The sequence below is a fragment of the Pectinophora gossypiella genome, chromosome 8, assembly GCF_024362695.1.
Source record: "Pectinophora gossypiella chromosome 8, ilPecGoss1.1, whole genome shotgun sequence".
Taxonomy (NCBI): domain Eukaryota; kingdom Metazoa; phylum Arthropoda; class Insecta; order Lepidoptera; family Gelechiidae; genus Pectinophora; species Pectinophora gossypiella.
This window is the reverse complement of record NC_065411.1, coordinates 4,265,184-4,282,782: the sequence shown is the minus strand read 5'-3', so window position 1 is coordinate 4,282,782 and position 17,599 is coordinate 4,265,184. Positions and strand designations below refer to the sequence as shown.

The following is a 17,599-nucleotide window of genomic DNA, read 5'->3' as shown; positions in this document are numbered from 1 at the left end:
CTCTTTTATTTCTGATATAATTGAGCTGACTTATAAACACTTAGTTATATTCTACTTAATTATAAGTTATCATATCACATAAGGTCATAGCTTTTAATATCAATTTATAAAAATGAAAAACAGGTATATTATCATTTCATAAAATCTTCATAAGTTAATAAATAAATGTATAAAGCTGTTCAAAAGTTTGCCTATAGTAATATGTATCACCAGCTTCAACTTCATAATTTCTTTGGTTGTCATATCTTACTTCGGAACAACATAACATGGCTGATTGCAAAATAACATTTACTCAACTACAACAATTAGGTAGGTATACACTAACGCCATTACAACAGACATATAACTATTAAATAACAAATAAATTAACATTAGAAATTGACTTCTACTGCTTGTTAGGAAAGTACTTAATTCACCGTGAGTCATGTAGGGTTGACTGACTGACGTTCTAACTAGAATAGACCTGCAGAAATGGAGATGGACCGGACATATGCTAAGATCCAAAATGGAGAAGTGGAGCCAGACAATTACCCAGTGGTATCCACGAGACGGTGCCAGAAAAAGGGGTAGACCGAAAAGGAGATGGGACGATGAGAAGATGACTGCGGGCCCTTTCTGGACAAGAGCGGCGCGTGATCGCCAGCATTGGAAAGGATTGGAGGAGGCCTTTGCCATGAGGCACTCCGAAATAAGAGATTTAATATAAAGTGAACTGTAATTAACCGGCCAGACAATGTTTCGGAAGCAAGGCTTTCAAGATTCAAGATTCATGTAGGGTTACCTGTGTTACTATCGCCATTATTGCAAATAATAAAATGCATCGTCACTGTGACAATCAGTCAGGTAAACATTAAACTTACTATTAGTAGGTATTTAATTGTTGTATATGGTGTGCGTCAAGCTAGCGGCCTCAAAAAAAAAATGGGCACGAAAAAATAATTTGACCATACCAAAAAATAGTACTCTTATTGAAAAAAATAGTACCTGTTGTAAAAAAATTAGTACCATCACGGTTCTGGATTTATAGCCATGTTTTATTGCACTTGCTAGCTTGACGGTGAGCGAAATTTGGCGAGAGTTAACGACAAGGTCTTTCGCTTTGATTTAAACGCCAAAAAATAGTACCGAAATAGTACTCACCCCCTGCAAAATACCGAAATGAATACTTCAACGGTTCCAAAGTTATAAAGGCAGTTCTTTGATCCCGCTGGCTTGACGTTTTGAAAATACCTATTATCTAGGGAACGCTTGCATACTTCAGTTTGTAACTAATGTCAATAAACTCGTATGAAATAGTACTCCCTACCATCATAATTTGGACCTGATTCTCTTTGTAGAAATATGTCAAAAAGTCATTATAACCTATGTCATACATTTATCAAGACAGGTACAGTCGCGAACAAAATTATTACACATGCTCAAGAAGAATGTTGTCAGATTTTAGTATTTTTCCCCATTTTTGGGTAAAAATTGGTGAAGTGCCAGGGTTGTCAGATGAAAGTAATATCATTGTTGAAACTCTTTGAGTTATTCTACAAATACTGCAAATTGTTTATTAACAAACACTTCGATCCGTAACAAATTGAACATGAAGGTATAAATTATAAAATAAAACAGTAGATTAAAAATGTATCATGATGTATTAAAATCACAGATTATTTTCAATAAGAACTAGACCTATGCAGCCATTTTCTATTAAAATTATTGCATATGGGTCTATGCAATAGCAATTTTTTGTAATAGCAACACTCTGAAGTGCAAAGAAATGGTAGGGTAGACCTCCAAAATGGCAATACTGGCGATGGCAATACTTACGAATAAATTGTGAGGTTATGTAATTGTCTACGTGACTGTATCAACAACAAATGTATGGCATAGGTTATGATGATTTTTTAACATATTTCTACAAAGAGAATCGGATCAAAATTATGATGGTAGGAAGTACTATTTCATACGAGTTTATTGATATTAGTTACATACTGAAGTGTGCAAGCGTTCCCCAGATAATAGGTATTTTCAAAACGTCAAGCCAGCGGGATCAAAGAACTGCCTTTATAACTTTGGAACCGTTGAAGTACTCATTTCGGTATTTTGCAGGGGGTGAGTACTATTTCGGTACTATTTTTTGGCGTTTAAATCAAAGCGAAAGACCTTGTCGTTAACTCTCGCCAAATTTCGCTCACCGTCAAGCTAGCAAGTGCAATAAAACATGGCTATAAATCCAGAACCGTGATGGTACTAATTTTTTTACAACAGGTACTATTTTTTTCAATAAGAGTACTATTTTTTGGTATGGTCAAATTATTTTTTCGTGCCCATTTTTTTTTTGAGGCCGCTAGCTTGACGCACACTGTATATGGCATAGTGATGTAGATGATTAGATCTCGTTAGAAAGTAGTAGTTCCTCCATGCCCATATGCCCACGGTGTCGCCACACTCGATACCTAGCGATGTCCTTTCTTGTCACCATACCGATAACCTATGAACAGAAAAGCCTACTGTAAAACAGACATCAATGGTAAAACACTTCAACAAAACTAAACATTACTTAGTGTGCATAGTTAGAGCATGTTGGTTTATCTTCTCTGGTGTCAGGGTTACTATTGAGCCGCCAAAGGTCCCTGACATGACTCATGTAACGATTACGATGTTGGTTATTCAATAAATACATACAAACATAAACCCTATTCTCACCGGGGTAAGCAGAGACTATGGAATTCCATATGCTTCGATCCTGACATACCTACCTCTTTTGCATATTCAATATTTAATCGTTTTAGACTTCGTAGTGCTTAAGTTATTTAAAACAAGAAATTAATGCATTGTCATCATGTCAACATAAAATATAAGTCCAGCCCCCATACTAATTTCAATCGAAAATTCGGTTAAATTGGCGGTCCATACAAAATCAATCAATTTCTTCATACAAAAAACCTCGTTTTTACACACACACTATACATTGACGTTATCGTAGACGCGCATCTGTGTTTCACTTCTGACGCCCATACGATTGAAGACCTAACTCAGCTGCTGGTGGAGAGCGGAGAGCTGCTGTTCTATACGTAGTATAATTCCTTATTCTATGGTATCGTGCAGTTTGCTTTCGAATTAAATTTCGGGTTTAGAGTTTAAAAAAAAATATCTTACCTCGTTGACGTCGTTGACAATGGGCAGATGGCGCAACCCGAGTGCCCGGAACAGTCTGAACAGACGCGGCAGCGAGGCGCGGTGCGGCAGCGTGTACGGCGACGGGTTCATGAATGGACGTAGGTCTATCGTGCACGTCTTCTCCCAGTCTTGTATCTCCAACTGACAAACAAAACAGAGTTATTTTAAGGTCTTTTTAAAAGCCAAACCCCATTGTTTAACTATCGTGCCTGAAAATCAGGCTAAGGTTGGGGTTAAGGTTATAAAATGGCACAAAACTTTTTAACATAACATTCCCTGTAACAAGCCATAGTGATATAAATAATTAGAAAGTTCTTATATTTAGATTAATTGATACCTTTTAAGTGAGTATCATTAAATGACTCACTCATTAGTCATTCATTACTCATCACGAAATCTCAGAAAGATACAAGTGCTAAGTGTTTCGCACGAGAGAGACAGGTAAAAAGGGGTGGCAATTTGTATGAAACTTCTATAGTTTTAATAGTAGCGTTTCACGCGAAGTCGTAGGTACCAGCTAGTAACTAATAAACAACAATAGGCTACTTGACAACCTAATCAAATGAGATACCTTTTACGAAACATCAAAACGAAAGTGTCTTTGGAGTGTATATGGAAATACTGTCCTGTGACGTCAGCAATAAAAGCAGTCAAATGTCGTACTCATTGTTATTTAATTCATAAATAAAATTCGGAAATAAGTCGAAAAGCAAAATGTGATTTATTTTAGATTATCTCAGAATGGCTTCTATTTCTGGACTAGCGTTTTATAATTAATCTTTGACCCAGTCAAATACCCAATTTACCTCATCAATGGACGGATACCGCGGGTATTCTTTCCTGAACATGTTCATGTCGACGTTGAAGTTGGACCACGTGGTATTGGCATTCTCGTTGTAAATCTTGTTTTGTAACAACACTATTAGCTGCGAACGGAGAATCAGGCCTCGCAGGCGCTTGTAAGTCGTTATTTCAGCCTGCAAAATGAGTACTTGTTAGTGAATGACCTACTGGAAGGTCAGTGGAATATTTGCATCGCCTCTTTCTTCCATGCAGTTTCTTAGTTCTGTACTCTTGTTACAGGCTTCCCCTCAATTAACCCATGTTGTGTTGCCTATCTATAGGCCAATCATCATCATCATCAGCCCATTAACGTCCCCACTGCTGGGGCACGGGCCTTCCCTATGGATGGGTAGGGAGATCGGGCCTTAAACCATCACGCGGGCCCAGTGCGGATTGATGGTTATTAACGACTGCTAATGCAGACGGGACCAACGGCTTAACGTGCCTTCCGAAGCACGGAGGAGCTCGAGATGAAAACTTCTTTTTTTTTGTGGTCACCCATCCAATGACCGGCCTTTGCGAAAGTTGCTTTACTTCAACAATCGCAGACCGAGCGCGTTAACCGCTGCGCCACCGACCGGGACCTCCACCGAGCTATAGGCCAATATCGATAGTATATCGGTTATCGATAGTTTGAAAAAACAATAGTATCGATAGGCAACACAACATCGATAGGCTATCGATAGGCAACACAACGTCGATAGGCTATTGATCGCTCGAAACAGTCGTCTGACTGTCATTTAAATTTGAATGAGCGTTTTGTGAGTGTAAAGTGATTAAACGGCTTACATCATCCGAAGCAGGGGGATCGACGACCGGGAATCCATTGTACGTTGTCACTTTCAGTATCTCGACGATATGGCCGACGTTCTCGACGGTGCGGAGCGTGAACACCGGGTGAGACATCACCTCAGACGCGTAGATATTGTGCGTCAGCGGCGGCGGCTCCCACGGCAGCAGGGGCACCGCCGCTAGCTGGATGTGGATGTCGTAGATACCCTGCAAGGGTATCATTTTAATACAACGAGCAACAAGAGAGGAGAGGAAGCCGTGGTGGCCCAGTTGGTAGAACGCTTGCATGCGTGCTCAGCGGTGAAGGAAAACATAAAGAAGAAACCCACATTCCCGAGAAATGCATTTTCGGAGGTATGTGACCTAACCTGTATTGGGTTGATTTTCCCTTCGGGAAGGTCAGACAGGCAGGCTTCTGTAAAAAAACCGGACCTGTCAAAATCTTCAGGTTAAGTAAGCGGACCCTGTGAAAAACGGGATGATGCTAGGGGGATGATGAGCATCAAGTCTATATTCATTTCGAAAGAACACAAAAACATCAGGAATAATAATTAGACTTACACAAAACGGAAGTTTTCTTTGGAGTTTGTATGGAAATGGAAATGTGACGTGATCAATAAAAGCGGTCAAACGTACTCAATTAAAACAAAATTCGAGTCGAAAAGTAAAATGCGATTGTGTACCTCATTAAAGAAGTCGCCGATCCATTTCGCCACAACCAGGGTGATGATGATGGGCAGCGCGTTGGAGATCTGCCCCGTGGTCTCGATGATGATCACAGTCAGAGATATGGTCATGCGGACCACGCCGCCTAGTTGCGCCGCCGCACCGATTAATGCATACTTTGCCGGATTTATTGTCTGAAAATGTATTGTTTATTGTACACATAACAAGTAAAAGATGTTTAGGGGTGACTTTATATGAGATCTCTTCCTGTCAAAGCTACATTTGATGTGATAAGAACATTTACTTGCAAATCTTGAAATGTAGCTATTTTCCCTCAAAACTACTTATGACTCCTAATTTTCTGAATAGAGTTCACTAACGTAAAGAAGTGAAAATTCTATTTGTTTATTTCACAAAACAGGATAATAACAATTAGACTATCACAAGACAGACAAACTGTTCAACTCATTGTTAAAACGCAAGTACTTTAAAACTTAAATCATTCATTTTAAAATTGGCTGCTGTCAATCATCCGTCCCTTTCCTTTTCGGCGGATAGGAAAATGATAGGTGTAACTAAAATAAACTTAGACGGTGTCTACAGGAATTAGCACCAATATCTTTATAGTGTAAGACTTATATTGGATTATTTCCTTTTAGCAAGTGTTTAACGGCTGTGACCTAGTAGCCTTTTAAGCCTGTCATCAATTACTTACATTGGAAGGCATGATATATTGCATGCCGATCGCCAACAATCTCCCCCAAGCGGCTCCAGTCAGTAGATTAGGGATGAACAGCCCACTTGACACTGCCAGGCCGAAGGTCCACGACGATAGGAAGAAGTAACAGAGTACGAATACTAAGATCGACATGGGCTTGTATGATCCGATCGGGTCGTGGAGGAACGATCGTACCGACGCCTCGGGTGTTTGGAACCAGATTGCTGCTAAAGCGTTGTACTCCCCATCAGCGCAGTATAGCTGGAACACACAACATTAGCTCAAGACTTTATCCCAATTGGAGTAGAGATACATCCATCGCAAGATGAAAGTGCCCACACTTCACCAGGCTTTCTATTAGACCAATGTGATAGGTGACTATATCGCCTATAATAGACAGCGGGAACGCTAGAACACACTTGTAGTATAGGTATAACCAGGGAATCTGTAAAGCTCAATGTCATAGAATAATACTACGTATAGAACGGACTCTCTCCGCCCCACCAATTCGTATCGGTGCCGACCTCGCCCCTTTTACGCAGACTGTTTGTCTCGCTCGCACTTATATGTTACGAGTGCGAGAGACAAGGTGAGAATGAGAATTTTGTATGTAGTGTCCGGGCTGTGTCAATGTTTAGAGAGAGAGCAGAGCGGGTACGTTCCGAATATGAGATTTTTTGTCATATTCGAGTTCGTATTCGTTCTTCTTCTATCGTGTGGGTTGTGAGGTGGAGTACCAACCTCATCAACCCTGGTGTCGGGTTACTATTGAGCCGCCAAAGGCCCCTGACATGGCTCATATAACGACTACTTACTTACATTACCTTCCGAAGCACGAATCATCTTACTTTCGGACAATCAGGTGATCAGCATGTAATGTCCTAACCAAACTAGGGACCACAAAGTAATTTTTGTGATATGTCCGCACCGGAAATCGAACCCAGGACCTCCGGATCGTGAGCCCAACGCTTAACCACTGGACCACGGAGGTCGTTGTGTGTTGTGTCGTGTATTCGTTTACACGAGTTTACGCAGAAATCTCGACAAGTTTGCTGCTTTCCACACTAAAACGCTTCCGATACTGTCGATAGCTTTATTCTTATTCTTTACTCTACACGGACCTATGCAAAAATTTTCTTAACTGTTGAACATACTAGATAGGGCGCGATTCTCTATCAACTTCTGGGATACGCCCGGGTTGATAAGCATAGAATATTCTAAATTTCTAAGATTTACTTTTCGTCTATGGCTACGGATAGGACGAAGTAATGGTTAGAAAATATTCTTCCAGAAAAAAAAAAACATGTAAAGACTTTTACTTCACCTGTAAGGGTACTTTAGTGGGGTCTTCGCCCAGCGGCCGGCAGTCGTTCAACAGGAACATCATGAGGAACCCTAATGTGGCGCTCGCTGCTGCCACGAGGCAAGCTTCTACCACGCGTAGCCACGGTGATCTAATATACCTGTACGGTGACCAACAGTAATAAGGGTCAATATCGCATGGACAATAATAAGTATGAATAATCTTTAGTTGGAATCATGCTACTTTAGGGAAAAATAGATCAGTGTTTTCCGTCTTGCTTTCCGCCCGCAGTACTCTGTAACTATACTTTAGTACCCCAACTTAAATACAAGTGGGGCAAAAATGGGAGGTCGAGACAAAAAATGGGTGGCGGAGGCACAAATGGGAGGTGGAGGCAACCAATGGCAGGTGGAGGTAACAAATGGGAGGTGGAGGCAAGAAATGGAAGATGGAGGCAACATATGGAAGGTGGAGGCAACAAATGGAAGGTGGAGGTAACAAATGTAAGGTGGAGGTAACAAATGTAAGGTGGAGTCAATAAAAGGGAGGTGGAGGCTACAAATGGGAGGTGGAGGCAACAAATGGGAGGTGGAGGCAACAAATGTAAGGTGGAGTCAATAAAAGGGAGGTGGAGGCTACAAATGGGAGGTGGAGGCAACAAATGGGAGGTGGAGGCAACAAATGTAAGGTGGAGTCAATAAAAGGGAGGTGGAGGCTACAAATGGGAGGTGGAGGCAACAAATGGGAGGTGGAGGCAACAAATGTAAGGTGGAGTCAATAAAAGGGAGGTGGAGGCTACAAATGTAAGGTGGAGTCAATAAAAGGAAGGTGGAGGCTACAAATGGGAGGTGGAGGCAACAAATGGGAGGTGGAGGCAACAAATGGGAGGTGGAGGCAACAAATGGGAGGTGGAGGTAACAAATGTAAGGTGGAGTCAATAAAAGGGAGGTGGAGGCTACAAATGGGAGGTGGAGGCAACAAATGGGAGGTGGAGGCAACAAATGTAAGGTGGAGTCAATAAAAGGGAGGTGGAGGCTACAAATGGGAGGTGGAGGCAACAAATGGGAGGTGGAGGCAACAAATGTAAGGTGGAGTCAATAAAAGGGAGGTGGAGGCTACAAATGGGAGGTGGAGGCAACAAATGGGAGGTGGAGGCAACAAATGTAAGGTGGAGTCAATAAAAGGGAGGTGGAGGCTACAAATGGGAGGTGGAGGCAACAAATGGGAGGTGGAGGCAACAAATGTAAGGTGGAGTCAATAAAAGGAAGGTGGAGGCTACAAATGGGAGGTGGAGGCAACAAATGGGAGGTGGAGGCAACAAATGTAAGGTGGAGTCAATAAAAGGAAGGTGGAGGCTACAAATGGGAGGTGGAGGCAACAAATGGGAGGTGGAGGCAACAAATGGGAGGTGGAGGCAACAAATGGGAGGTGGAGGCAACAAATGGGAGGTGGAGGCAACAAATGGGAGGTGGAGGCAACAAATGGAAGATGGAGGCAACAGATGGGCGGTGGAGACAACAAATGGAAGATGGAGGCAATAAGTGGAAGGTGGAGGCAACAAATGGGAGGTAGAGGCAGCATATGAGAGGGGAAGGTGGAGACAATGAAAGGTGGAGGGCCTTTAATTTTATTATTAAAAACAGAAAACTGGAAAGGTCTGAAAATAAAGAAATATGAAGATTAATGCGTACCTTATCCGAAATACGGCGAATCTGTAGTTGATATAGTTCCAGAGAGCGCCGAGTAATCCCCCGACAGCCCCGAAAAACATGAACACTGGCAGCTCGTAGAATTGAAACGGAAACGGATCCATTTTACCCAGATTCAGCAATCCTGCAACGTGAGTTGTTAACTGATTTGTAAACAATTTCTTCTCTTCTATCGTGTGGGTTGTGAGGTGAATTACCAACCTCGTCAACGCTGGTGTCAGGGTTATTATTGGGCCGCCAAAGGTCCCTGATATAACCATGTAAACAATTATGATGCGAAATTATAACACCGTAAGTTTGGATTCCTTCTAAAAGAAATATAAAAACCTAGTATTTATATAGTCCTTCAATTCATTAATTCATCTGCCTTCTTACACACGTAGAGATGCGTGGCTGAATCTGCTTTCTGATATGGACAAAATGTCAAGGACAATATCCCAAGTCGAAGGCCATCGGGCGGATGAAAACTCTGACAAATGGGTTGGCAAATAGTTCTAACAGCTCCACCAACCGGTAATGGAACAGCGGAGGGGATTATGCTTCACACTGCCTCCGATTAACGTAACATTAATGAACATTGTTGTTGTAAAGTATTTGCCCACTTACCAGGGAAGCTCAGTTCTCCGGGATGTCCGTGGTACGTCGACAGAGCAAAGTTGAGGGTGAATGTAGATACAACGGTTCCGAAGAACGTTCGCCATGTCAACGCTTGGTTCCAAAAGCTGGTGCCTTCTTCTAGTGAGAACAAAACTCCACCTAGAAGAAAACGTTTAGATTAAACAAACATACAGATGGAGAGAATTAAACATCTACGTTCAGCTTCATGTTTTCCAGGGCATGTTGTAAATACGACAGGGGTAGTGTGTCCTTTCTAAGATGGTGGACAAAATATATGGGCGAAGGGTTGATCCCTTATCACCATAACGTTCACCATATCCATATTAGGACTTCGTATTAACAGTGGCTGTAAGTTCTCCTTGGTTACTTGTGGCTCTGCCCACCCTATATTAGGGGTCACGAGTGTAAGTTTATGTAATATATGTAGATTTAACATACAGCAAGTTAGTGCAGATTGCCGATATCATCAATTATGTTACGTCATAGCCTGTAATAAGCTACTGTACTATTAGTAGATATAGTTACAAAATTGTATGCAGCAATAACGGATAATAGCGGTTATAATGATGTTATATCGCAATATTTACCAATAGGTGCACCGAAAGCGGCCGAGACACCGGCTGCAGCGCCCGCTGATACAAAGTCGCGTTTCTCATGATCCTCGCGGAAGTACTGGAATATCTTCAAGTCCTTGTTAAAGGTTGTGCTCTTCCCCTGCGATATCCCGGCCGCTACCACAGCGCCACTGTGTATCATTGGTCCTTCCTGCAAATATAAACGTCTTATATCAATAAACCCTAGCAAATAACGCAAACTTTGACCAATGACGCAGAGTGTTCTCTACGTATGTCTACGTATATCTTCAAGCTTGCCCCATGTGGCGGGGTGCATTTTTATTTTAAACTTTTTTACTGCTACCGAACCACAGACTCTCATAACACAGGTTTACCTACCATGCGAGTCAGGGGACAAGCAATACTTAGAATTTAACACAAGTTAACCCTGACACCAGAGTTGGTGAGGTTGGTAATTCACCTCACAACCCACACGATAGAAAAAGAACACAAGTTAAAGTAGTTGTGTTTTTGTTTTTTGAATTGTTGTTTGCCGCACGTTTTAAATAATCAATAATGTAAATATAAGTTCGTGAAGCGAAATAAAAGAAAATGTTATTATATTATTTAAAAGACCAGCAATGAGGCATATACAGAGTGACCCAAAGGCTGACGTTAGAAATAAAAGTTGGATAGAGAGGCTTTAGAAGGTATGACCCATTTAGTACTGTTTTCAAGACTTTACCTTACTTCACTGTATAGACTGTTAGCGTAAGTTATAGAACTAGCTAACTAAATATACACGCACTTAGTAAGAGACGACGATTACTACTTTCAAGAACTATAAAGCTCACCTTCCCGCCAGCCAGGCCTCCGACAACGGCGGTGATAACGCCGATGGCCTTCACTGCGAGCGTCTTGATGCGCACCACTCGCGGCACTTTCACGCCGTTCAGGTAGCATTTCACTTGCGGAATGCCGCTGCCAGCAGCAACTGGCTGCAAGATGCAAAAGAACCGTGGAGACATAGAATAAGATTACACGTATACAACGGAAACTCTCCGCTCTCCACCAGCCTAAACACGATCCCCCCGCCCACACCCCCCGGTCTTACTTTAGTCTATCATCGTATGGGGGGCAGACAGACGTCACACACACAGATGTGCGTGTACGATAACGTCAATGTGTACTGCCGAGTAACGGGGATTTTTTTATATGAAGTGTCCAGGGTGTGGTGGAGTATAAATCTAGATCATGTAGGTAGTTTAATTTGACTACATTTATGAAACAAAACACGAAATAGATAAACCGGTATGAAGTCATTTTGCGACGAGGTCAATAAAAGATGTAGGTTTGAAATGTTAATATATCTCGTTGTTTTGTGGTGTATGAACGCATTTAAGACAGCAGAATCAATCAATCATCGTTATCAAAAAACCAATATATTGTAACCCTAAGTGGCGGATCAATAACTACCTAATTAACAATCATTTTCCAGAATTCACTGTAGCTACAGTACTATATCGATCTTATTATTATCTGTGTGCAATGAACTAGATCTAATAATAAGAAGAAGAATGATTCCCGCGAATACATAAAGATAACAAGTAAATTATAAATGGAAGAAGCAGACCTATGTATACAAAGTTAACACTATACATAGGTAACTATAGATAACTTTGTATACTTATGTATAATACGATACTATTACCAAAAGTATGGGAAGCTGCTCGTGTATTTCACTAGACTCGATGCATAAGATTGTGTGTCAGTGATTTGATTACAGACTTATTGAAAAGAGTTTCAACTGCGCAAGGAAAAACGGTATACATATTTATTTGTGAATATATAACTTTTTTCCAAAAACACAAGCTTACGATTATATTTTCGATTGGGCTAGCCAGAGGTACAACCATCGCTTGATGAACTAGGTAGGTACCCACGCTTCACACAGCTTTCTGCGTGTTATTCCGAAATATTTAATAAATTAAATAAGTTACCACCTCTTCATTATATTCCTTTGTCTCAGCTGGTACTGATCCAAATTATTCAGTTAAATTAATAATTCATGATGTTTTAATATTAATGAGTACTTACCTCAACATAAGCAACTAAGACAGATCCAATGAACACTATAGCAATATTTGATAACACCCACAGTAGGTATGGAATGTATAGGCGGTCCTCCAACACATATTTATCTACAGCTGTATGTGCATGTGTTAAGGAATTACCTACTGATAATAATAGTAACATAGTTCTGGTGTTGTAAAGTAGGTCATTTGGTTTTGTATTTTATATACATATATGTATATATATATATGTATACTTAGCTAGAACTTTTCATATGTTTATTAACTGGTTTGTTCATCTGTCAGGCATTCCTTTATAAAGTTTTACTTACTCTAAATGTCATGTATTTAATAACAGGAAAAAGATCATCATATTTTGCTATCTCTTATTTCGTTAATGGTAAAAATATAATGCCTGACACACAATTTTTTACGATATGTCTGGGCAAATTATAAATAACAAAGGATGATTATTACTCAGATTATTTGTGAATTAGCTACTTGGTGCTGGGAATGAGTATCTACTTTCCCAATAATCACTGCAGTACTAGCCAAGACTACTAATGTTAAATACTTTCAGATCTAATTCAGATTTTTTATTTAAAAAGGATACATTTCTTAAGTTGTTTATACTTAATATCAGAGAATTGTTCTATACTAATATCTATGATGAATGCAATAAGAGCTGTGATCACTCCTATGGCCAGCATAACAAACCATCTTGCTATGTCTTTCTTCACTACAAATGGGTATCCTCTCTTCCTCTCCTCATCTAAGAGAAGGTGATTTTCACATGTGTCATAGTCTAAGCTCTGAAAAAGAAGTAAAAAATTAAAAACACGAAATATTCTAGAAATTAACAACAACGCCTATACTTACAACCCCACAGTTAGAGTAGAAATACAGTTCTCATAAAAAAAAATGGAACATCTCGCAAGTTTATAATTATCAGAAAATTTAAGTGGGTTTTTTATGGTTTTTAATTCTTAATGTTAATATGGGTATATATATATACCTACTGTACAATTCTACCTAATTTGACTTTGTACCTGAAGAGGTACACAGGCCTGACGCTATGTTAATGTTCCAAAGTCAAATTTTAAATTTTATTAGGTAAAGTCATGCTTTGTTCAACAAAAATTCAGAACTGTTTAAATTTTCTTTGATGTATAAATATGAAGCTATACCTTTTTTGCCACCACTTTTTAATGACAAACATTCAAACAAAGTAAAAGGAAATCCTCTCTCCTATACATAAATTCCATATATTATTATATTGCATGATAAAGTATTCTTTATTCAGAGTTAGGTAGTAGAAATGATGTGCTTACTTCATACTTAGCGGAGAGTATATTCATGGAACCTGGTTCAATTTTTTGCACAGGCTGTCTCCGTCTAATTCCATGACTGCCATGTAGCTCGTCATTGTCAGAGTCCTGTAAAACATTCTATTTTAAAATAACTTGAATAAAATTATATTCATCAAATGCAAGACATACATTAACATAATAAATCAAATTAGAACTCAGAAGAAAAAAATGTACCTAAATTAAATTGTTAGATATAGAAAGAATAGAACTAAAAATACTAGTTTCTTTGTGGTTAAAAGTTCAAATCTTGTTAAGTTTTAACAATAGAAATGACTTTCTTGATTAACTAGAACTAGGTATAAAACTATTTCTACAACTGATATACCTAATTTAAGTAAAAGTAGTCGACCTTACCTCTGGTTTGTTAAGCTGTGTGTAGTTTGAAGTACCTTCTCCATTATCTATTAACTGAGCTGTGTCTGATGTGGTTTCACTGAAGGACTCCCCCGATACATTCCTCGCACTTTCCTCAGAAAGACTCATTTTACCAGTTTATATACCTAAACAAAGCTAAAGAACAATAACATCAACATAATAAATAAGAAGTTCCGATGACAACATTAAAACACTTCTTTTACATAATTAAAGCTTGTACAAAACTAATTCCAATATGTCTTGTAAGGAAATAGTGAACTCTACGTATTCCTTAAGAAAATAATGGAAAACATGAAATCACAAATAAATTGCACCATGCTCTATCTACGAAATTTTAATAGTGATGCGCAGTTGTGCAAGTTTTCTATCAATAGGCTATGGATCAACCAATGGCGACTACGTTTTATTTGTTTGTTGTACACTTGGTCTTGGTATTCTATGATAACTTTTTACCCAAATGTCATGAAGAGTTACCTATTTGGTGTGTGTGAGGTCTTTCTTTCTATTATTGAATTGTTCATAAAATAATTAATTTTGATTATTACTCTGACTGATACAATCTATAATACCGTAAAAGGACTTGAGCGAAGGAGAAAATGATCCAGTCGGGTCTGTAAAATAAGATGAAACTTTATGACCGTTTAGTCTAAAAATATAGAAATACAACTGATTTTGTTTGTTTAAATCAAGGCAGTAGTTTTAAAGTTACCATGTATGTAATTTCTATCCTATTTGATATTTTAGTACGAACATGTCTAGTTCGCGAGACGTCGTACACTCATATATTTTCATTACTTTGCTATCGGATGTTTCGTCATAAGTTCAGCCACAATAAATTTTAATTTGGATGTATGTACTTAAAGAAAAGGTGATGCTTTGTACAATGTAATGCTGACCTACCCCAGAATATAGGGTGATCGACCCCTCCTCATAACTTATACATTTCTTTCCACTTTTAGGTTTAGGTTCGTAACGAACAATAGAAAACAATTTTTCGAGTACATTAATAGTTGTATTAAAACACTTTGAAGCAAATAAATTATATTCTACCGCGCCATTCAATATTTTTATCAATTTTCGATGTAAGCTTTAACTAAAAAAATGCTTTTGCTTTTTTTTGCTGCTGTTTTTTGTTTTTTTTTATATTTCTCGGAAATTTTGTCGTATCAAATATATTACTTTATATTTTTGTAAATTCAAGAAGTTAATGAAGATTTAAATATGGTTTCAAAATAATCATAAGTCTGATTGATAGCACTTTGATTGATACGGTACAGCACTATGCATGCATGACTCAATATGTTGTTGTGACAGTGACATCAAAATGTTGCCATATTTAACTTACATAGTGGTGCTAATTCCTGTAAATACCATCTAATTTTATTTTAAGTTATATCTGTCCTTTTCTTATCCGCCGAAAAGGAAAGGGACGGGTAATCGACAAGCATAAAATTTATGGAACACACGTCAATTTTAAGCACAAATCTAAACCAACCGTCTAAAAATTTTACGTCAGTCAATAACCCGACACATTAATTTACTCATTCTTCCTAAAATTAAGAGCTGTGAATCATCCGTCCCTTTCCTTTTCGACGGATACGAAAATGACGGATATAACCTAAAATAAAATTAGGCGGTGTCTGCAGGAATCGGGGCCATTTTATTATTTTTGCGCATAGAAAACATACTTTCTGCAATTTTATGAATTTATTTTATTATAAGAGGGTTTTCTTACATGACCTGTCTGTATCAATTTATATTATTGAAAGGACTGCTAACATCAATTTATTTATATGCGTCCCATTTTAAAAGTTGCTACTAGTTTATAATAAGCTCATGCTTTTCTACTTACTATATCTATTTTATTCTAAAAAATATAATGTAAATTAGGAGTGACGGGTAATGTGTGAAAATATTCTATTTTTAATTTATGGCATAGTACAAACAATGATTAGGGTAATACTTTCTCGCCATCCATTAAATAAGTAAATTGATTGTACAATTCAATAAAAATGTATTTTCTTACAAAAGTACCGTCAACATACATTGAATTCATTACGTATGCAGTTGTACAATACGACGCTGTGTATTTAATAACCCAGAAGTCACGTAAATAGTGATAAAAGTGATAATGATAACGTTATCATGGGTTATCAACTTATCACTTTATCGCGAGGTCATTGAAAACAAACTAATGTGCACACATAAGCAATCTCCACTGTTCCGTAAACAATAGGAGTTGTAGATGTGTGTGTAGCTTGCTCGTTCGTTGACAATCGCGATGTGATGAATTCTACATCATCGCATGCGAGTTATATTTTCAACACAATCTTTTAATTTTTATATAAGTTACTCGATTAATTTCTAAATGTTTTCTTTCGTTGTGACCGCCTTCCTCTGTTTTAATTTCTAAATATGTGTAATTTGCCGCCGAAGTTCCATTCAGTGTGTCGCCTTTGTTTATCATTCTGTGGCGATAATTGCAGTGATGTTAAACTTCCAATTTTCGACCGTGATAAGGATAAATCTCAGCTTTCTGAGATGATAATGACATATTTGTCGATAGTGGTAAATAATCTTTTAGTATTTTTCGCTTCTATTACCAGGAAGACGTCGTTTTCTCGTGTGAAAGTTTAGCATAAGCGTACGAGATTGTGGATGCTGATAAGCGCCATTAACTTTCTCGCGGGTGTTGGGTATTTTCGCATTGTGATATCATATTACGGCCCACGCGTTTAGTGCTCGGGCGTATGACTAATGTGTTTCGTGGAAGTGATAGGCGAGGCGTATGGCAGGCGCGCTGATAACAAAGGAGCGCTCAGCGGCTGAGCGCGCGAGGTGACGGCGCTCCCGTGGCCCCGCCTCCGGCACCCTCGCTCGCTCGCTCCCCACGGCCCACATGTGTGCCTCGCGCCAACACGATGCTCCTGCACTCTACTTATCCACTACTGCTATTTTGAGATTTCAATATTTTCTAAATATAGAAGTATATTTTAAGGATATCAATCTCAGGGGGACGATCTCCCTCATTCGTTATTGTAGCACTACTTGCACCTATAGAAATAATAACAGGAAAATTTTGTATTCTACTATTTGTTATCAGTTTGTACTGATCTGTCAGTGAGTCATCATCTATGATTACAGTTTGCAAAAGGTCACTGGCCACATCACCTCATTTAATGATTGAGATGTTGTCAGCTAAGGTAATGGATTTACAATACATGTTGTGATTGTGTTGCAGGTGTCCCCTGCAGACCTGCTACCTCAAGTGGTGTGTGGCAGCTGTGCTCACAAGCTGGATGAGTTCCACACATTCAGAGAACTGTCACATAAATCAGAAAGACTCTTGGAACAGTTTCTACAATATGCCGATTCATTATCAGGTCCAAAAGAGGTAAGTAAAACATGGAG

General features: G+C 38.9%; 2 protein-coding genes across 2 annotated transcripts in view; one reads left to right on the top strand and one right to left on the bottom strand.

The window, feature by feature from the left end:
• Window positions 1–1,621: 1,621 nt before the first annotated feature.
• LOC126368868 (H(+)/Cl(-) exchange transporter 7) lies at window positions 1,622–14,517 on the bottom strand. The gene is made up of 15 exons (XM_050013065.1): window positions 14,168–14,517; window positions 13,775–13,879; window positions 13,057–13,255; window positions 12,469–12,578; window positions 11,226–11,369; window positions 10,405–10,582; window positions 9,806–9,955; window positions 9,182–9,323; window positions 7,512–7,650; window positions 6,185–6,448; window positions 5,487–5,663; window positions 4,801–5,010; window positions 3,975–4,145; window positions 3,148–3,309; window positions 1,622–2,479 (listed from the first exon to the last, which is right to left on the bottom strand). The coding sequence occupies exons 1-15, from the start codon at window positions 14,294–14,296 to the stop codon at window positions 2,378–2,380; spliced, it is 2,382 nt and encodes a 793-aa protein (XP_049869022.1). The 5' UTR covers window positions 14,297–14,517; the 3' UTR covers window positions 1,622–2,377.
• Window positions 14,518–16,430: 1,913 nt separating this feature from the next.
• Window positions 16,431–17,599, top strand: part of LOC126368878 (uncharacterized) — a 34,074-nt gene continuing 32,905 nt past the window's right edge. The window contains exons 1-2 of the mRNA XM_050013082.1: window positions 16,431–16,756; window positions 17,430–17,582. Of these exons, the coding sequence (XP_049869039.1) occupies window positions 16,604–16,756; window positions 17,430–17,582 (306 nt within the window). The 5' untranslated portion in view covers window positions 16,431–16,603. The remainder of the gene's footprint in view (window positions 16,757–17,429; window positions 17,583–17,599) is intronic.